The sequence below is a fragment of the Papilio polytes genome, unplaced genomic scaffold (genome assembly GCF_000836215.1).
Source record: "Papilio polytes unplaced genomic scaffold, Ppol_1.0 DF824191.1, whole genome shotgun sequence".
Lineage (NCBI taxonomy): Eukaryota > Metazoa > Arthropoda > Insecta > Lepidoptera > Papilionidae > Papilio > Papilio polytes.
In genome coordinates, this window is record NW_013525013.1 from 3804944 (window position 1) to 3828367 (window position 23424).

The 23424-nt window shown below is 35.7% G+C and overlaps 1 protein-coding gene across 1 annotated transcript in view; it reads left to right on the forward strand.

The window, feature by feature from the left end:
* Window positions 1–23424, forward strand: part of LOC106110735 — a 114265-nt gene that overhangs the window by 37124 nt on the left and 53717 nt on the right. The window contains exons 2-3 of the mRNA XM_013292632.1: window positions 2325–2640; window positions 4219–5471. Coding sequence (XP_013148086.1) covers window positions 2325–2640; window positions 4219–5471 — 1569 coding nt within the window. The remainder of the gene's footprint in view (window positions 1–2324; window positions 2641–4218; window positions 5472–23424) is intronic.

The window sequence follows — 23424 nt, forward strand, 5'->3', positions numbered from 1 at the left end:
AAATGGTCACATAAGGACAGCAAAGTAATTTGACACTATGAAAAAGAATTCAAACTTCTTAGAACTGTCAATCATTCGTTTTTTAAGGAGGGTCTAAAGTTTATTATGGTCCTTTTTTATCTGTACCGGTTACGTGAATCTTGAGATTTGTTTTGTTTTATTTATTTGTTGTTTTGGTGTTCTAGTGTTATATACCAATGAGTCATACACTTGTGTTTTGTCTTTCGCAGTTTTAATTTATGCATGGTTTTTCCTAATACAAGATCCGAACAAATCTTTTTGCTTTACTTGTTGTAACTTGTTTATTTTTGTTGTTAGTAATATTCAAAAAGAATTAAAGAAATACCTGTTCTAGAATTGGTCAGAAACATCTAAAATTTTATAATATTTTTAAATCAACGAACCAAATGTGACTTTAATTTTAACTAGCTATTACTTGCGACTTTGTCGGTATGAAATTAAAAAATATTGATGGTTAATGGCGAAAGAATTTTTGAAATCGGCCAAGTAGTTTTTGAGTTACATCAGTACATACAAAAATACAAATCTTTCCTTTTAATATTAGCATAGATAAACCGGACGATGTGCCATTTTAAGACACTTCGTTGTAAAACCTACGCAAAATCATACTTATAGAAAATTAATAAAGTGGACACAAAGCTCCATAGAGGTCCAATGACTTTTATTCGATTCCTTTCGGCCTCTACAGAAACGCGTTTCGTTTAAGTCACGTTTATTTCTTTATATCGCGGTATATTCGCAAAAAAACATTACGTTGGGCTCATCAGCACACGCTGATATTAATATATCCTGAATTAAATATAGGACTAAGTTATCATTGACAAATTACAAGTACGAATTACTTAATTTTTAGAGTTTGGCTTCTGTTCTGATATTATAAGAATTCTGGACATACTTAAATAAAAAACAAGCTTTATCTCTCGATTTATCTTTTATAATCCATGGTTATTAAAAATCGATCGAGTTTGCCGCGACATGCAGTCTTACAAAACGGGTCGGCCGTCTAAAATTGAGTTTTTTATGCACCGAGAGTTGTTTTTTTTTTCTCGTTGAAGATGTATCAGAAATATCCTGCGGGAGGTTTTGGGCGATGGGGGGTGTTGGGGGAGGGGAGATACCGCGCGTTCGCATATCTTGGGTATGACGTCACGAGGGCCTGTAAAACCTCCGTGAACCCGAGTCAAGGCCTTCGAGACTTGCATTTATTTGTTTTTATATCAGTATTATTGTGTTATGTATTGATTCAGTTTGAACTATAATGTATTTAGTTTGTGTGCTTTGTTCGTGTTAGAGTTGATTAATATTGATCCGGGTTTACTCAAGACTAGCTGTAGCCTGCGACTTCATCCACTTATTATATAAAACTTAGCCTATAATATACCCGTCTATGTCAGCTACCCTTCAGTGAAAGTCCGGTGTAAAATAGCCCGGCTGTTACAGAGATTACCCGGAACAAATGCGGCTTGCGGACAGACAGACAAAAATTTTAAATGCGATTTCCATTATCAGCAACGCAAATACATACATCATCTTTCCGAAATCTGGAATTTTTCTTTTGATATTTCAAACAGACACTCCAATTTTATTATATGTATTTCAACATGGTAAAGATATTGTAAAAAAAGTTGTAATTAAATTTATCGTAATGTTAAACCAAAACTCAATATTGTTGCTTACATCTTAAAACTGTGAGCTTCTAATTATCTCATTGTTCACTCCAGAGTTATCGCTCAAACAAGTTCCATACACTTGTCCGGCGCACATTTACACGTGATAGAGTGTATAGTGCGACTAATTTATCTGGCCCGGTGAGTTAACTCGTTGCTTTTGTCAAAAAACCTACCAAGACATAGAAAATAACACACACAGCTGTTACAGGCTGACAACGATCTTGTGGTAGTTTTTAGTCATTGAAAGTAAGGCGTTTCTTATGTAGTTTAATTTTACTTATGCACACCGGGTCGAATTAGTTTGTCTATCTTTACTAGTGTACGAGGTGGCTAAAGTATTGTAACGGTTGGTAATTCCGAGAAAACATTCCCAACGTCTCAGTCAACAGACGCCACTTCTTAATTCGTTTGTTTTGAAATTCTGTCACTATTGTTTTAAAAGTTTACTTTCTTTGCAATTGACTTTTTTTTACTATCATCATAGGAACGATTGTAAATCTATACCTACCTACATTTTATGTTAAATAATTATGATTATTCTATTATGCAAATTCGACTGTGATCTTTTATCTCGGACTGTTATTATCAGTCGATTTTTTTGACGCGTGGTTTACAAATTTTATTTTATTCCAGGTGATGGTATGGGGCACCAGTACGGTAGCTGAAGTGGTATCGGAGCCTATACAAGAGGCCGGTGCTGTGATCGCTGGTTTACCATCAGGGCCTCTATCGACGCCGCAAACCTTAGCCCTGACCGCACCTTTACCTCCACCATCAGCTCTCTCTGGACCTCCAGCGGTGTTGCTGTTCCTCGGGGGTTCCAAAGCACCGGTAGACCCGAGAGCGTCCGCACTCTCTCTAGAAGGTGAAGTCATTGTGGTAGAGAATGAACCCCCGATATGGGACGGCAAGGATCTGGAGACGTTCCTTGCTTGGGAGAAGATGTACGGTGAGTAACTAAACTGTACAATGTAGAGTTTCTATAAAGTATAGAGCCTACAATTAAATTAATACCTATCAATTTGTCATCGAAAACATGAAGTATTTAATTTCTAAGAGCAATGCGTCTACGATCGTCTTTTATTTATAGTTTAATCTACATGATAGCTTCTATCAATCATTCCATAGTTTCTATTCACGAAAAAACATGCATATTCGATTAATAATAGTTTCAACATTAGCATATATCGAATATGCACATGAAAATGTATAATCAGGTAACGTAGAGTTGAGAAAACGACAGACTTTCCTCCTTGTCAATCGTATCTTGAATGCAGACGCTCAATATTCCGATAGCGTACGATGTTTGTAGAAAGCGCTTTGGCAATAATGAAACGTGTACGCACGCTATTGTGTCGGTAATCTTTCGCAGAAATAGCCCGTAGTATGCAAACCGAACCCACCAACCGTGACTTACATTGGGAATTGGATACTAAATAAATGTCCTGCCAGATCACGAACTCTGATACAAAATCTTCAAAATAGTTATGTACCAAAGTTACAAAAAAATCCAAGGGGAATTATTTCCTTTACGTTCATAGTTTACTTCTAATTTAAGGGTGCGTCATGGTGGTTTTGAGAATACGAAAGCTTACATCTTACTTCTTACTTAATATTATAAATGCGAAAGTTTAGATGGATGGAAGGGTAGATAGATGGATGAATGGATGGATGGATGGAGGATGTTTGTTAGAGTTTGTAGCCTAAACGGCTGAATGGATTTCGGTGTAATTTGGTACAGATGTAGAGGATAATCTGGAAGAACACATAGGCTACTAACGTTTGTTTTTTATTAGTTCCACGCGGACGGAGCCGCGGGTGTAAGCTTGTATAGTATAAACATAACTTTAGTCTAAATTATCTAGACATTTCTCTACAAGATAAATCAATTTTAGAATCCCATTAACTTCAGTGGCGCTTGACGATTATTGGTTTTGCAACATACAAGAACGTAGAATACTAATCACTCTCCAACTATCCATATAAGAAGTAACGTTCGTTATCGAAGCTGAAACATCATTTAATAAACTATTTGTACGTGTATAGGATTTAATTTGGTTGCGTACTCACCGTTTGCCTTATACAGCTCTAGTTCAATAAACGTAATGGCTCGAGGTTCGTTAGTGGTGCGGGATTGATTTATCGAAATAAATTGTAAAGCGATGTGGTTAATATTTTTGGTTTTTATTTTTAAATTAATGCGCTTTCTGCGTCAATAGATATATAGAGTAGAGAATTGAAGACAACGATGTGAATCTATGTACTGGTTTTCAAATGTTGAGGTACATAATTAAAAACGGTCTTGGTCGATGCTCTTATGTAATATGTTTTAATACAAGGTGAATAATTTGACATTCGATTTGACCTTTCCAGCGCCCACGCGGCTCCATCTATTGTGCCAATTTATTATACCACTACGAGATACAGATGAACGTATACAATTATTTTCGAAACATGTCATTACTTCGGTGAAGTCATGACACTATATAATGTGATATAATAATATATAATTTCTCTTTTGTTGCAGCCTCAACATTGTTCTCAGCATTGGAGTTGTACGGCAAGCCGCTATTGAGGGCGGCAGTCATCACGCGGGAGGAATATCATTTGCTGTTCTATTATTTGGAATCCGTGTCGGAAGCGAGCGAGGCTCTCACTGAACGAATGAGAAAGTACATCGATTCCGGATTGCTGATTAATGAGAGCCACAAAGAAGATACTGACACTTTAGTGGAGAACGAAGATGTCACGGAAGAAGATGATAGCAAAAGTTTGTTAACGGAACTTATAAATGAAGGTGTTCTTACCAGGAAAGACGTCGACAATTCTTCCGTAATCACAAGTTCAGAATACACAGGGCAAAGCGACGTCAACCGAAAATTAGACGACACAGATAATTGTTCGAGCGTCTCCTCTATAGGTGTCAGTCTTCGAAAAATATTTGTAGACATTCCAGTGGATACTAATGATCCCGATGTGGACGGTTCGGTTGTAGAGAACGAAATCGAAAGTGTGTCGCTGCGAAATAGTCGACAGTGCTGCGTCGATCATCGGATATCGGCCGATGCTTCCGAAAACGTGTGGGCCAACGTAAGGTGGGATTTTCTCAATCCTTCAGATTATGGATACGATCAAATTCCGAGCGTGAAACGGAGCCGCTCTGAATCTGCGATCACTCCAACGGCGAACCGACGGCGACACGACGAAATCTACGAGAGACTTCGCGACGACGCTGAGTCCTGCGGAAGCATGACGCCATACGAATCTATAGAGGATCTGTACGACTGTATTAAGAACACGTCGTATATGAGCGCGGCCGCTGTAGAGTCGTCGCCGTCCACTGAGAGTCAATCGGAGCCGCAATACCCTGACTACGACGAGAAGTCGATCGCAACGCGCCAAAGTTCCGCAAGCAGCGACAAGAGTGGTGCCTCGTCCGCCTTTCCGTTTTCAAAATGCGGATCCAGTGACTCAACGACGTATACGTCGTGCGAATCTACAAGTGGCATCAGCACTTTCGCTCCGAAGTGCAGTCCAATTTTGAAGAGTCGCGATCTTCCGCCGCCGCCGACGGTGGGCGAGGTCAGCGAGAGTGCGATATTGCTGAGACAGCTGTTCATGGGCGAGCTGGTGGACGTGTACGGCGAGTACCTGGCGGCGTACCCGCACGCCCGCGCGCTGCTGCGGCGTAAGGCGCGGCGAGATGACCACTTTGCGGCGCTCGCTGATATCCGCAGAGGAGCTGCAAAGTATTCTATCGCCGACTACCTAGAGCTACCGGTAAGTCTTAACAAATACACACTTTTAATACTTAAATCTATGCTTGCATCACTTCCTTGTTAGGCAAGTGCACTATACACGGTTATGTATGTTTCATATCTAAATGTCAACATCGTCTACGAAGTATTATTGAATTGTATTTTTAGAATATCTTGTTGCAAGCTTCTTGAGAAAAAAAAACAGTTTATTTTTGCAACGAGAAAAAGTTCCCTTTTTACATTAAATATTACCAACCAATATTTAATAACATCACAAGATTTACGCTGGAATTAACTTTCCCAATTATTTGTATAAAGGTTTTAAACAGATAAACGTACTTCCTATTGTATTGAATCTATAGATTCGAGAGCGTAGAGCGTGTTAAATATGGTCATTAAGTTTAAACGGCGTAGAGATGAGAACAATACGGTGCCGGGATTGATTTAGATGGAGGGCTCGATGGGTAGATCGTAGTTCGCTGCAATGATACGCGGTCTCGCACGCGCCATGCCGCGCCGCCATTCAATGCTAATGGCCCTCCACGTGCATGGATCTCTCTCGCCTCGCATTGTTTTCTAGAGTTCACGTTTCGAAGCGTTCGGAAAATTTTTGTACCCTTATTAACATATCAAGATGTCGAATACGGAAATTCAGGTATCAAGACAGCTTGATTTTTTTTACAACAGAATCACTGCTGAAGTGTTTATATAGCATTCATATTTTAATGCTAACTTTATCGATGGTGAAATACATTATCCGTAGACAGATATCCGGCGTGCCAGTTTCCTACAACTTACTGCAGTTACTTTAGTAGGGCGAGCACCGTACAGCTCTGAACTTCCGCTGTGTACAGTTTTTATATACGATTATACGAAATCTTGTACAATTTTATGTCTGTCGGTTGTCTGCATTTCAACTATTAAATCTGGCGAATTAAATATGGTTAAACAATTTTAGTATACAGGAAATTTACTTCAATACAAATGTTTACAACATTAGTATGAAGAATGATTGAAGTAAATTGCGTAAGTTTAGATGGATGGATGTTTGTTAGAGTTTGTAGCCTTAATTTTCGGATTTCGATGAAATTTGGTACAGATATAGAGGATAGTCTGGAAGAACACATAGGCTACTTACTATTTTTTTTAATGCCGCGCGGACGGAGTCGCGGACGTAAGCTACTTTATCATAAACTAAGATAATTTAAGGGAATCCTAAATTTAAATTTCAAGCAACAGTGCAATAGTTACCTTATATTAAAATCGCAACAACATTTAAGAGACCAGAAAAATTTAGTTTCTTTCCGTTGCTATAACTTACTTAAGCGAGTGTTTTCTATTATAATTGTAACAGATTTAATAAGAAAGTCTACTCAGATGCGTGCCATTGATTTATAAAGTTAACGACTATCTATTAAATAACACAAAGTTATGTTAACCGGTGAATAAATAGAGACAGATATGCTGAGCTTTATGATGCAATCCGAAGTTGAACAGGTAGCTGGGTCTGCCCACGTACCACCCACGCCCTTTCATCGGTCATCATTGTTTATGATTCTTAATACTTAAATGTATCACTGGTCAACCTTTAGAATAAAGCCTTTGTATAAGCTTTAAACGTGGGCTTTTACTGCTGTAACATGTGTAAGTATTTTTATGCCCACAGGTTGAAACTTAACTGAAAAAGTCAAAATTTCAGAAATTATAATATCTGCATTTAGTTACACTTGTGAAGTTTTAGTATGCTGATAATTATCTAAAGGCTGTTTTAAGTAGAGCTTTATTGAGCCTTTAGCTCATTTCTGTGTCTTTACCTAAGTTAATATTAATCGAAGTTTTGCTTTATTTGAAATTAAAATAACATCGTGTTTGTGCGATACTATTGCGCTTCTGTTCGCATACAAATCGCATGTCGCCTTCTAAAGCTTCGATAGAGTAATGTTCGTCGTTTATGTTGAATGATAAATATTTAATACAACTGTCTTCAACTTGTCTTTATTTTCCTCCTATCTATTTTTAAAATTTCGCAGAACAGTTTCAGATGTCATTATTATTTTTTGTTTACTGTTACGAGAGTCCACTAATTCAATACTTCTGAATGAGGCTACATTAAAACCACTTTATTAACTAGAATCTGATTTTATTTTCATGAAAATGCATTGTCTTTTAATAAAAATACTGTTGCTTTAATTTTCTCAAAGAGAACAAAAGGGTTGGCGATATGATGTTGTGTTTAGATATTGAAAACCGCTGTGAGTTAGATAGTGTCGGAATTGTAATGGCTTACATAAAGCTATGATATATTGTTATTAATTTGAGCGGCGTGAGCTAAGATTGATATAACGATTGTATGGATTTAAGTAATTATATGTGAAAGAGAAATAAATCAGTATAAAGTATTGAGTCGGTGCTGTGGCGCGGCAGCCGGCGGCGTCCCAGCGCGCTTGGAATGTCCGATCCGGAAGCGGTGAGAGGTTATTTTAAAACGATGCCCACTAATGCAATCTGTTTATTTCGGTATTTTATAATCTTACTAATATTATAATTGCAAAAGTTTGGATAGATGGTTTGTTAGAGTTTATCTGAAAGCACACATACTTACTTTTGTTTCTTTTAATTCCACGCGGACAGATTAGTTGGCGGAAGCTAGCTAGCTAATAACAAAAATTACCACCTATTTTTTTTATTTAACTCATTTGATTTGCAAAACCACTAAAATTTGTTGCGTAGCAAAAAATATGGACATCAAGTGCAAATAAAATACATTAAAAACAGTACGAAAATATACCTACAGCTATAAAAGCGTTATGAGTGTAAAGTTCAAAAGAATTCTATCAAGATTTCTAGTTCAAAGTCTGAAACTAATTTGCAAGCTTTGTGATCTTGACGATCTAAAGAACCGTTTGCGCGAAGAGATAAGTATAGACTCGAAAGAATGTTGCGCCGGCTACGCGCTCCTTCGAAGCCTTTTCGTTTATGTATTCCCGCCACGACCTCTATCTAGCAATGTTCACACTAAAAGCCAACGTTAAACCCGCCTTAAGACTCTTTCATCAATTTGTAGTAAATATTTCGAGACTTTTACCAAGATTTAAAAAAAAAAGAAATTATACCTTATTTCCAAAGTCAAGATAAATATATTAAGACTGCCTTTAACTACCTGCTTTCAATTTTAATGTAACAATTAATAATTGGAAACAATTTACATACATTGGGTGACCCAATTCGTTTATCAATTTTTAATGCTTTAAAAGAAATGAAAAGGATTTTTTTAATTATTGAAAATTTTTAAGGTGGCATATAAAATTGAAATTATATTTGTAATGTTTAACGATCCTCTTAATGTATTAATCGAGTTTGAATAACTCGTTAAACAAATTGAAAGCTTTTGAAATGCCCGCGTTTTGCAATACGAAAGTGTGGGATAATTTTTGTAAAGTGGCATACACCGACCAATTTATATTTTTATATTGAAATTCTCAAAAGAGATCTTAATGTGAGTTTATAGATATTAGTTTACAGATATAGATATTGATCAGACTATGCTCGTAACGTAGACGTAGGCAGAAATGTCGGATTTCCAATTAGATTTTGCCACTTGTAAATTAAGCCAATATTTTCCAAACTTTAGAATAGGTTCATTCTTTTGCATGTTTCTCCTTTAATCAAGATCTTTACATCATATAATATTATCATTATCTTCAAACGTATCAACATTATTTTAAAAACAGCTGTCTTCAGATTCATATGATTAAAATGAGCTTAATTAAAAAAAAATCCAGATCGTTCTGATTACAAGAAACGGAATTTATTTACCTAAATACAGGTCAAATCTTTTACATTAGTATGGTCATTTAAGTGAATTTATTTCACTACTGAAGTAATCTTGGTATCAACAAGCTTTTTATTAGCATTCTACACAAGTATCGTATGGCCACTTGCCTCGCGACATCTCCATGTACGGATTTGCGTTCAGATGTGACTGGCTTAAATATGTTAATCTCACAGACTAACCCAACATGTTTAATAGCTGACTAGTTATACTGGTAACCCTTTCAACATAGGCCACTTAGCACTAGCAGGATGTTGTCACATTTATTATTACTTCGAGATTTTAATTAAGATTTTCTGATACTAAAAACCCATATATGTGGTTTGCTAACATTACACTTTTGGCCAGCATGTTTGTGTCATTAATAAATTGTTGATGAAAATAAAGACCTGTTTTCTATTTTTAAACGATCGGTATTTCGTCCATTGTTCAAGGAGTTTTTACACGTTTTTAGAGTCAAGCCATTAGAAAAGAAGAAGAAATTAAGTTATTTAAAATTAGAACGACGTCTTCACTTTTTTATAGTCTGTTTCTGTACATATTTTGTCATTACATAATGTCTCCGTTAAAATAGTTTTATTTCAAAATCTTTTACGATACACATCCATTTTCTCTTTTTTTCTCTTCGATTGTTACAAATTACATTTTAAAATCAGCTATTTACTGTACCATAAAGGACTATTTTCTTATTAATCTCATGCGTTGATCTAAAATTACTATAAACATATAGATGTAGGTTACGATTGTCGCCATTTTCTTAGCATCAGTGACAGCAACGCACGCTTAGGTTGAGAAATGTTAGCATGGAAAAATGAGGGTAAGCTACTGTTCTTTAAATATCATCTCTCAAAATCTCTGATCCGTGGAAAGAAAGGAAATATTCGGTGTTTTTGATTTTTTTGTGCCATTATATTGAAAATAACCATTGAGCCTTCTTTAGGATTGATTTCTCTGCTTAATAACTTCACTAGTCGTTGCCTGTGGTCATTAAAAAAAAGTAATAAAGTTATAAAAAGTAGTAAAATTTTATTAGTGAGTTTTGCGCAAATTCATGCGTCAAACTATGCAGAATGAGAATTTTTTCCAGTGGTTTTCCCAAACTGTAGACTTAGTCCGGTAAGGAAAGTATATTTCTTCCTTAAAAATTGCTTTTTGCAGTTCCTATGTTAATTATTTTTTGGCGTAGATAGACGAGAAAATATAGTGCGAATTACCTTTTTGCTCTGTTCGCGACTTCGTTCCCGTGAAATAAAAAAAAATGAAAAAACAGCCCATGTGACTCACTAATAAGCTTTTTAACAGTGAAAGAATTTTTAAAATCGGTCCATTAGTTTTTGAGTTATTTCAATATGTACAAACATCCAAATCTTTCCTCTTTATAATAGTAGTATAGAAGAATGTTTAAGAAAAAAATCGGTCACTATTAATTTAATTGATAGACATTCATGATGCAAATCTTAAGAATAAAAATGTGCATTTAAAGAATTCATTACACAAAATTACAATTAACTTTCGTATCCACGACGCGTGCATCCTCTATTTAGTTTTATTTAATGAAATGCTCCTTTGTTTTTTTTATTACATTTAAATTGTTGAATTTCTTCCGTCTGTCCGGTCATTAGTCAAATACATTTCTGTTAGCTTTGTCAAGTTCTACGAAAACCTTAAAGTGACTTTGTGCTTGACTTTATACAAGGTTAACTCAAATTTAATACAAATAGTCACTTTTATTCATAAATAAATGTATACTAGTACAGAGCGTCGGTGGCTCAGTGGTTTAAGCACTTGACTTGTAATCTACAGGTCTTGGGTTCGAATCCCGCCATGTACCAATTTGATTTTCGATTTTTCGAATTTTCATATGTACATAATTTACCCGACGTTCAAACGGTGAAGGAAAACATCGTGATGCAACCTGCACATATCGGTGAAGAAATTCAAAGATATGTATGAAGTCAACCAACCCGCAGTGGGCCAGCGTGGTTAATTATGGCCTGGTCACCCCTCATTAGGGTAGGCTCCGAGCCTTTCGGTGGGGACATATAGCGAGCTGGTGATGATGAAACTAGTACAATCTTTTTTTATAACATCTTTGTTTATTCTTTTACACAATATATAGAATTTAATACATGAGGTCACATTTACGTTGTTACAACCTTCGTATCACATCTCGCACTCCCATTGGCGCCTAAAATCATCTTTGCCTTTTTTATTATCTTTTTAATTTGTCTTGTCTTGATGGATTGTTAGTGGCCAGTGTTAATAATTACAATCAAATAGATTTGTCAATCCTTGTCTCCTTACAAGTAAAGTTTCTTTGCGTTTCCTTTCAACATTGCCAAACTATTAATGAATATCTTGAAATTCTGGTCACAATCCTCTCACAAGCCACACTTTTTCCTATCTTGCTATTTCTCATGTGTTACTTGTTGAATAATAATTTAGTCTGTGTCCGTGTTCATTCGAAAACCTCTCGATTACTCTACTTGTTTATTTTTGTGCCAAGCGAGACTTTTGTTTTCATAAATTCGTAACATCTGTTCGTACTCCTGGTGGTATCTACGGGTATAGCTTATTGTCGAATAAACCTTTCCATCTGTTCAGAGATCTCATAAAAGATTAGTATTGTCATTACCAACAACCATAATGTATGACTGCCTCAAAAAAAAAACTTATTTAATTCCAAATTTCGTGAAATGCCTGAGATATTAGTCTGCTTGTAGTAATATCATTTTACGTATCGTATGAGATAATAAAGTAATAAAATTTTATTGCATGTTAATGAATGTTAAGTACAAATGCATCGCGGGTATGTTAGTGCGTGTCCCCTCCCCTGCCCCGCAGTTCTGCTTTCTACGCACGATTTCACTGCGCAGGCGCCGCATCGCTTTTTACGCCGTCATGCGCGATTTTTCACGAATACGCAGTTTTAGTATCTGTTACGTGATTGAGATACTCTTATGAAGTTTCTGTTTGTACTACAATAATAATACTCTAAACTCTCTCTAAACTCTAATTAACTGAACCAACAGTGTAAAATCTTTTGTAATGTAAATATTGTAAAAGAATCTTTATTTAAATACTTTCTACTAACATAAATAAATACCTCTTCGTTTCTATTGTTGCTTTGAATGCCATAAAACATAGTAGACAGTTTACTTTATAATTCAATGTATTATAACAACAGCAATATTGAATCTAGCAAAATTGTTAGATGGCTATCTGGTGTCCCGTATTACAGACAATTCTTAATATTTTCGTAGCACCAATCAATTGTTACTTACTTTATAGCAACTAGACAACGTTTTGAATATTTAGGGGTTAGTAATCATGAAAGATCATATTAAGAATTCTTCTGCATACGTTTCAAATGGGACACGTGCAACCTTTCCGGGTTTCATCAATGAACCTCATTGAATAGCTTACCGTATAACATAGTCACAGAATGGAAAGAGAATTCCAATGCGCGTATTCTAAATGATTCATGCACCAGTACAATACTAGGGCCCCTACTCAGTAGTCGCAATACAAGATAAGGTTATAAATCGAGCGGTGCTGGTACAATAGGATTCTTTGGGTGTTTCAGCGCTTGCTGTGTCGAAGCCTCGGTTCCGAGCTTTCTTAGCGATGACTCACGTTTGACTCACTCTGTACCACAAACTAAAAGGTTCCGGATCTAATTTTGAAATAAAAACAAAACGCTCTATGTCTATGGTTTGTCGCTCTACTATGACGCATATAAGATACGGTAAGCTTTATTCTCTGTATTCAAGGTAATATCTATTTCTACTATAGTAGTTGTATGAAGGTCTCACAGACAGGTTGCGAGCGACTCAGTCACGTTAAGATTGCGTTGTTATTGTGAATGGCAAACCATGACGGCCGCGCATTGTCAAACTGATTCTTCGCTCTATCCTATATGCACTTCTGTCTTCAACACTATCATATCCTTCTCATTTATACATTCAATCCCAAATTACATTACACCATTGCTAAGCAAGTACAACGGAAGTTGGTTTGTGAGTACTGATTATTGTCGGCTGTGTTCTGTTCAACATCCGCTCCATTGTAAGTGCTTAATCCCAATGCAGAGCAGTTTCAATGTACAGGAATAATAATAAGAGAAAAAACTTTTAGATTATTTGTAGGACACGAAACCACTTGCAGAAATCACACGTAGCACGTGCTTTACGATTTCAGAAAAAACTTGTTAGAAAAACGAATACGGTTCTCTTCAAACAATCGCAAGTTTTTAAGTACACATCGGAACCATCAAAGTGGAGCCATGAATACACACGAAATGAAGGACGACCGGCACACGTGTCCGCAAACATTTTGGGTCATATACAAACAAACGTAAGGTCCGAATATTGTCTTGTTGGTCCTTCGGTGCTTACAAACTCCGGTTGAAATACGATGCCAGACAAACTTTATGGAACATTTATAACATCGGGTATTCGAAGGTATTTTAACCAGGAATCGTGTGGGCGGTGATGCGTCAATGACCCGCGAAACTTGCGGATCCGCATTCAGGTAACAACAACTGATTATGCCGAAGCAAAAATTTTAAGCAACCTAACCACCACTAAACTGTTTGTGCAACCTTTCGTTCTTAATTTTAGTTCTTTACATTTTATCCAATTATATTTTAAATAGTGCATACCTATTTAAGGTTACATTCTGCTTCAACAGGATAATTCTTCTAGCAAAGGTAAGTTAAGTGGGTTATAATTTAAGCATAATTGGTTTTCTTTGGAAGACATGTCATTTACAACTAGTTTCGTGACCTCGCTCACGCATTCCCGCGCTTGCACCTAACAGTACTTTGCCGTTGACTTAATGCCGACTTTGGACGGAACCTGATCTTAGGCAAGTGTACATTATAGCGCTGAGATGGCGATCGACTGTTGCAATTTAATTATATTTCGAGTATGCGAAGCGAAGCGGGTGCTGCGTAGATCGGATCGTACCTACCGGCCGAACCCGTAGCCCCCGGCGGGCGGTGGGTTCGCTGCGTGCCGCGCATTCCAGCCGAGCGGCTCCGAGGCGGCGCGAAGTTGCCCGAACGCGGAGCTATCCGCACCCGACTTCACACCGGTGCGTGCGCGTGCGCGGCACGAACGTCTCCCTTTCTGACGATTGTCTATTTTAATCTGTCAACAAACTTGATCGCGTTGCGCTGTCGACGGCCAAACTATCGAGTGATTATAACGAATATTAACTGGTTTTTGTGAAGTGTGAAATATAAAGACTACTAAGATTTTAATTAAGTTTAGACTAAGTGTTAGAACTGTGTGTTTTTTGTTTTGGATTGCGTGCAACGCTCGCGGAGAACTGCGGAGCCGCGTCCGTGTGTGTGACTGTTTTAACTGCCAACGTGAATTAAAACCTTGACGTAATTTACAAACGAATCTCATATGGATTTGGTGATGTCCCTGATCTCACGGTAACTAATGAAACTACATCTTTATTGTAATAATTTGTCGTTCCTCTGCGGGTGGTGAGCCGGGCGGCCTCGATTGTCCACGTCTTGCATGCGCCGTTAACTTGCGATTCTTTTTTTATTTATTGTTATTTGAAAATGTTTGTATGGATGTACTTAAAGAACTTGAAACCGTGTTATTAAGAAAGCTAGCGAAAAGAGCACACCTCGATTTGGTTTTAAGTTTAGCGGGCTTCGGTGGTATTTAGGTTATTTGGTTAATATATTATCTACAGTTAACTGATAATTATAAAAAATAAGCATGTTATTGATATAAAAGCAGATTGGTAGATTAAGCTTCACCTAAAGTATCTAAAATTTCGCTAAAAGTAGTAACGATAGAGAATATTTACACTTGTAGGTGCCATTTGCTCATTGGTTGATAGACCATACTTTAAGGTTCGATTCCAGGGTACCGTTTTGATAATCTGTATACCTAACGCCACTTTTGTTTACTGAGAGAGCAACAACGCTCTTCTCATTCGCATTTACAACAATTTAAACTTGAAAGTTGTATTTAAATAGCTTATTTTGATGAAAAATTTGCGTAATCACCTCTATCTGTAATAAAGTATTTCAAATATTTTTATACGCATCAACTTTTTTACAGGTTATTAAAAGTGGCGTCTCTAAAAACCTCATTTTATAAAGTAAGACAGGTTTCTATCATTTATTGACAAAAAGTAATAAAAACGCGGCTTTTATGCTATCGCATCAAGCTCGTTTGAAAAAAAACCGGTAAGAATTTAAAGGTAAAAGGTTATCCGCAAATACCAATATTTCGACAGGCTATTGCAGATAATTAATAGCTGATAGAGTACTACGTGTGAGCCTTTTAAAATAAGTTGAGACGAAAATCTATCGAGTAGGCCCGTAACAAATAACCAAGGAAATAACCGTTTCTTGTTTCATTTCATATACACTTGGAGCTTAACGATTCCGAAAGCCCCATATACAACTAGCTTTGTTATATGCAGAATTGTAGAATCCAGTAACTTATCATGAAAAAGTGTTAATAGAATTAATTCATATTTCACACAATGTGCAAATATTGAAACAATTAATTTGAAAAATATTAAAACACCATAAAATGCCAGTTAACCGACAACTTTAATTACTTTAAACTTTAAGTGAACGTTTATTTTTAAAAAGGTGAAGGTTAAAAGATGTTATTTAAAATCTTTATATAATGGAAAGTTGAAGTTATCAATTCCTATTTTACGCGCATTTCAATATATTAAAATATTTAACTTATAAAAAACAACATAAAAATCTATCCAAAAATTAACCTCCTTCTAATGACATGAATGTTTAAGCAAGATTAAATATTATAACAATATGATCTGTATTACAGTTAACTAAAATTTCTTTATTATTCACCCCAAAATATACACTTAAAATATCTATGGTTGCGTCCCTTATTCTTCTGTATCCCACAGTTCTAATAAATCAATTTGTGTTATAAAAATTAATGAGTTGTTTATGGTCATATGTGTAAACATCCGCGAAGTCGACCGGCGACTTCTAGGTTCGTGATACTTTCATCTCCCGGTTTTCTTTGCATCCGGTGGCGGATGATCACATTACAACCTCATTGCCGTTTCGAGAGAAATTAACTAGAACTTTTCCCTTTCAATACGTGTTGAGACACATATAACTATAATTGAAAAGTTAATCTATACATATAATAAAATTACAGTGTCTGTTTGTAGTGTAATGTAAAATGTAACAAAAGAAAAATTCAAGATTTCGGGAAGGTGATGTATTTGCGTTGTTGATTACGAAAATCGCATTTAAAAATTTCTTGTCTCTCTGTCCGCAAACCGCGTTTGTTCCGAGTAATCTCCAAAACGGCTGGACGGATTTCGACCGGACCTTTACTAGGGGGTAGCTGACATGGATAGGTAGCCTATACCTATTTTTTTTAATTCCGCGCTGTCAAATTGGCTTAGTGGTGTTCAAATTTGCGCTGACGAAGTTTATAGGCGACAGCTCTTAAACAATACGGTATCTCCGAAATATTTTTTTCAACAATCCTTAGGAATAATATATCATTTTATATCTTTGGTATATCATAATTTCACATATAACATTCTATTGTTTTGAATAGTTTAAATTCAAGTATTTTATTTTTGTAACATAAATTGTATTTTGAGAAATTGAACTTGAGACTGGTCATTGTGAAAACCATAACTTCATTATGAGGCAAAAATTTTCAAATGAATGTTATTGCACTAGTTTTCATTTTCAAATATTTTTAATTCTTTCCATGATTATTTTCGTATGGAATTTATAACAGTTGTGAGTACGAAACGCAAAATATGATGCTACCTTTAGCGAATCGTCTGTTTCTTTAGTTTCTAAAACATGACAAGACAATTAATTTAAAAACTTAAAACAAGCGAGTTCATTATTCTTTTGATTAACGCAATCAGTCAGTTTAGATACAATAAAAAAATTGCACTAAAGGCCTGTTTTAGAAACATTTAACTGTACTCTGAGTGCCCCAGAACAATCAGATTATCGTATAATTTTATCAAACGCGAATGAATGAAAGTCAATATGGGGTCGTGTCTAGTTAAACATAGTAATAGGCTTAGTGTTGTAAGACTTCTAGTACTAGAGTGCCTAGACTTTAAACCGTATTGCTTATTCACGCGTACTTGTAACCGTGTTGGTTGTCATACTTTATTGCAAATGTGACGAAAGACTTGTTAAGTATTTGTTATTGACGTTGCAATTTTAGAACGGATTATTATTTATGATAAATAGTACTTAGTAGCATATAGATTATAAAAAAACCATAGATTACATAATATGCTTTCTGCCCCGCACAGCCGCGTTGTTGAACGTTCTGTCCTCGGCGGTATTTCCAAACCAATACGACTTAGAGTCCTTGAAGAAGCGAGCCTACACTTTCCTTAAAGGCCGGCAACGCATCTGTAGTTCCTCTGGTGTTGAGAATGACCATGTCCATCGTTGACCACCTCTGTGAACCCACCGATCGTTTGCCTCCCTATCTTTAAAAAATGCTTTTCAAAATGCTGGAGATTGCCTTCAACTATGCATATCGGATATTGTTTTTCCATTATTTATTTTATAATAATTTAATCAAGGTACTAAAGTAGCGTATAAATTATTGAGATGACAATTGAATGTAGACCAATTTCGTAACTTTCGAAACTTACGTAATTCGAAGTTCTGTCACAGTAAGGTAAGCGATCAAGTACAATCGTCCAATTAAAATCGCATTATTCGTATCTTTTCAAAACAAAATGGTAGGAACTGACAGTATATTAAATTGAATGGAACTTTCTCTGAATCAGATATACGCAATAAAGTAAACAAGTTCCAATTTGAAGCTAACGACATGTGAAGGACAAATTTGGAGGAGAAATCGACATTTTTGGCAAACAATACGCTTAAAGCGATATACATTTTAATAGGATTCTAAGCTTTCTTCTATTTCTTTAACTAATCTGATCAATTTTGAAATTAAGTAAAAATACGTTTATATCTTTCTAAAGTAATAATGGGCGATTTCTGCGTTGATTCTCATCAAGCCATGGCTACTAACAATGGTTTTCATCATATGTGATTTAAGCGTATTCTCCGTGAAGGCATTTATACAAAAACGTATTTCATTTTCTCATATTCTCTTTGAAATGTAATGATCGTAATATGTTTTTGTATATCAAGTCTCTAAAATCTTTGTTCAACCATTCACATTGTATTTTATAGTTTTTCTCTACCTTGTCATTGACCTGTTCGATTTCTCTAATTAATAAGACATTATAAATGCTTTGCAAAGTTATGGAGCTCGGGTTATGGATTGTCTTAGGTAATTGTGAGGTTTTTACTCAAATCATTCAATAGTTTCTTATGTGTTTGTCTCTACATTTCTACTATTTTTTAATAATAAATAATAAAAATAATTTTAATTGTAATTTTAGATTATAACATACTTTTTTTGCCGAAACTGGCGTGTGTTATGCGTGTGATAAAAGTCAAGTAAAAGACACTCTTACTTCCTCATACCATCCTAGTTTTGTCACTCTCCATTGGTTTAGAAACGCAAATAAGAATGTCCCCTACATTGTGTTATTTCTAGATATTTATTTTAAAATGGAACTCGGGAAGGCGACAAATTGAAAATATTATTAAATGAGTTTTTTTTTGTTAGTTTGTATCCGACTCTTGATTCTACGGAATTGTTTTGTAATGTCGTGTTTTAAAAAAGACGTGATTCAGCGTCGAGCGCGACTGCCAAATCCACCGGCAAGATTCTGTAAAAAAATCGTATTAAGCCTTTTATTTATGTTTATTCCAATCCGGTAAACAAATATTAGCAGTACCGAAAATTGACACAAAAGCGTAAATTAAATTATTTACTTTCTTGCCTAGCTGACTGTCTATTTTCATTGCTAAAACATGTTTCAAAACCGAGTTTTGTCTCAGTTCTTTTCAAAGCTAACAAATTATATTGTCAAATGTCATTTCTCAAAATACTTTACTCACAAAAAAATTATGACTTCTCGTTAAGTGCAATAGTACTCATACATGACCCAAATGATTCAAGTGGGTGGGGCTAATGGTTTAAGATAAGATAATTGGTGTAAGTAATTATCAAATTTCACACTTCTCTCGCTACTTATCTTAAAATAAATATTGTCCCGGTTTTTTATCATTCACGGTGTTACGTTTCGTAATAGTTCCACAACCTCTACTTGGAGTCCCACAGATTAAAAAAAGTCATGTTTGTTTTTTTTAAGAAAAAAGGTCAAAGCACATTGTTCATTATGCTTGGTGACTTCAAACGGATTAACATCTCATGAAAATAAACCATGTTTTAGAACGTTGTTGAAAGCGTATGGAAAGAATTTTTATTACCCTCCGAAAGTGAACATAAAATTAAATTCTTTTCGGTAAAAGACAAAATGGTCGACGGCCACCGAAACATAAATAACACGGGAAATAACGTCAGACTGTTTTCTTTCAATGGCTACTAAGACGTATTTATTGGTTTCTATTTCAACGATTAGTAATTATTTTATTTTTAAATCGACTGTTTTTATTACTTTATTTAAATTGATATAAAATAGTTTTATTATTTGGTCATAATATGATTTTGTATTCGTAAACAATTTACGATGTAAATTAAACTAAATAAATTACCAATTTTCATGAGTACATTTAAGTCGTTACCATTAGTAAATTTAATGTTGTCGTGAATCGATAGTTTATAAGAATCTATAAATTAGATTTAGGTGACAGATAAAACCGTTATGAAATAACATATCTTCCAACTGTCTCCACATCGCAAAAAGTGGGACGGATGAAACTTTTTATTCTCATCTGTCTCCACGTGGGGACAGAGGGGAGTGACGGTTGGGAATAATCCGTAACATTTTGTTGGTCAAATACTATTTATATTGGGTTATAGAAGTCCAACAGTTACAGACATTTAAATAGCGTCACGAAGATATATAAATTAAGAGTTACTCGTAACTAACGGTTCTCGCCCTTCACAGCTCTCAAGGTGTATTACGAACGTCATCAGTGCAACATAGATTATAAATCTGAGGTAAAAGGTCATTTGAAAGCTGTCAGACTTTTATTACAACTGGCCACATGTTTGCACTTTGCAATTTGATTGAAAATAATTTAATGTTTAAACTGTGTTTTGTTTTACAGCACATGAAATGAAAATGTATTTATTGCCACAAAATAGAAATTAGATAACAAAGACTTATTCTAAAGGTGACATATTCGTGGCAAAAGGTAGGCAGCTCAGCGTATGCAGGACGGACTAAGCCGTTCCTGCGCTGATTTTCAGCTGGCTCCTTCGCACTCAAGTAACATACATCTTAATCATTAGGGTAACCGGCCGTACTAATTACATATCTATACAGAAATAAAAAAAAAATAATAAAATAAATAAACACACTTTTAAATAAAAGAAAAAAAAATCACATCAAACAAAAATGGGACATCATAAAGAAAAAAAAAAATTTAGTCTTAATTAATAGAAACAAACAAAAACAATCATACTAAATTAAAAGGCAAATGAACATACTGCATTTATAAACATCTTTACAAATTTTTAACAAAAAAAAAAACACAATGTTTAACACATTAGTGTTTTAATTAATTTTAAACCGAATTATAAAAGCACGAGGATCTAATTTCGAAATTTTACATGTCTCTTAGGAACTTAGGAACTGGCGCATTCTTACAAAATGTAAGCTCTATAGATTTGCTTCGCCATCTTCAAAAATAGAAGCGACATCTCTCTCGACGATTTACGTCTGTCTGTGTAAAAGCCTTTATGGTTTTGTATTGCGTAAATCGCTCGGCGACAAATATCGAGACGTTTCGAAAATATATAACACTTTGTGTACGCAGGGCCTAACACTGTTTCAGTTTTACTTTGAGAAGTTTATTAATACTTGACACTCCATAGACGGTGGATGTGTTAGCATAACTGAACTGCCGTAATGTAAACATACTTCAGATCTCTACAACACTCCTATCAGATGCATTTCAAAATTTATCTAATGCGGTCATCATAAGGGCTATAATTGTGTGGAAGATGAATATTGTTTATACTGTATGAATTGATCACTTCGCTATATAGAATAACTATAAGTAAAGGGTATTCAATTTACGTTGGTGTTATTATTAACTAAATTTTGGAATTTTCATAGAGCTCTGTCTTAGACGATTACTTCAGTATACATATGTACACCGTTGTGGTATTGAAATATAAATACAGAAATGCATTAACTTTCTCCTTTTATCTCAGTTTTAAGTATAGATTAAAGGCGCATTAAATGTAAAAGCAGTGTCAAGTGGGTATAGGATAGTTACACTACCGTAGTGTCGTGGCCGGTGGCCGGGGCGTGACGTCTTCCACCCGATAGCACATCTCACGACCGACCCACTTACGCCCAAGGTCATCGCCTGACCTCCTAATCTTTCTATTTCCGTGTCTCCTGAACGCGATGCACCCAACAGTAACTCATCTAATAGATAAAGCGACCCGAATCCTAAACGATGTTTTATTATGACGTATGTTTCAAAAAGTAATTAAAAATGTATTTTATTGTTTTACTAAATTGCTTTTGTTGTGAAGTTGCCTTAATTATCTTGTTATTTGTTGTAAGGGCTCATCTGTAAACAACGAAATTTTTATGGAAACATTTGATTTCACTATGTACTTAAGCTAATGGCCTAGTTATCCTCTGAAGTAAACATATAATATTTCTGCCATGATAATAAAATATTATAACGTGCATATAATTTGCGAATTAAAATGGCGCGTGTCAAAGCAAACGGTCTAAATTTGAATCTTCAGCTTCATTATTGAAGTGGCCGTGCCAAAATTGTAAATTATGTCCGTGTTATAAATAGGTCTGCGGGCACGGTCACGTAGCGAGTCGCGGCAGATAGGGCGCCAATCAGCGCACGCTCACACAACGCACTTTCTAATCTACGCCTTTGTCACTACGTTCGCCTATTGGCTAACTAGTTATAAGACTTTCGCCGATTGTTTTCACGCCACATTAGATTTCTTCTCCGATTGATCGCCCGTAAACATATAACCGTAATACTGGCTTGCATCACGCTTACGCTGGCATTGCGAATATTCGTACGCATCAAAGCATCGGCGCGGTGCGGCGTTGAATCACGTTGTAGGGAAGCTGTTTTGTAGAGAGATTACATTTAATCTAAACTGCGGTTTGTCAGACCGACGCTCCGGTATTATATTGCGTGTTTATCTTGAATCGGATACGATCTGGCCCGGGGCGAGCGGGCCGTGAAATAGGAGAGCGGATGAACGAGCTTAGCCACCGTGGTTCGCTCGATAAGGTGATATGGATGCGTGTGTTTTAGAAGTGTGGTGTGTGAGGTGAGCGCGAGGGGGCGCGGCGGTGCAGGGGCAGGGGACCGGTCCGCGTACCGGTTTGCATCAACGTCGTCGCGCGGCTTAGGACTAACCGTTTTATTAGCCCAGCTCTGCTCCACAAACTGCTCCCAATGGCGCGCGGCACACCCAGCATCGAACACCGAACCCACATGCACCTAATACTATCGACACCTGTTACTCTCAAAGATCTATAACATACCGTAGTGTGCCGCCATTTAGTGGCAATTGTTATCAATGGCGACATAAATTGTTTGTATTGTCCAAACGAAACACGATTTTAAAATCGTTAACAGTTTCACAAAATTGCTTCTTTCTTTTGCAACGCCATTGTATGCGAAATACAATCGTCAAAGGAAACAATCGTCTTGACACAGGTGTAAATGTTTGTTGGCGCTTGCGGTTTGCGCCTTGAAATTATGTACGTAAAAAGAAAAAAATGTACATCAAATATGATGAAAGATAAACAACAAAAAAACTAATGTGGTGAATAATATTAGCCTTTTTAATGCAGAAAATAAAACATCTTGTAGTAATACTTTGTTCTTTAATAACTACATTGTTAGAGTACAAGATTATTAACCGTCAAAACTCAAACATTAAGAATTCTTTGCAACAGAGATATCATTATCTTTTACTATGCGCTGAATAATTAACTACATATACTTACTTTAATTGTAGGCTATAGGCGTGTGACTTGTGATACAAATGCATGAATGGCAGAACGTATGCTA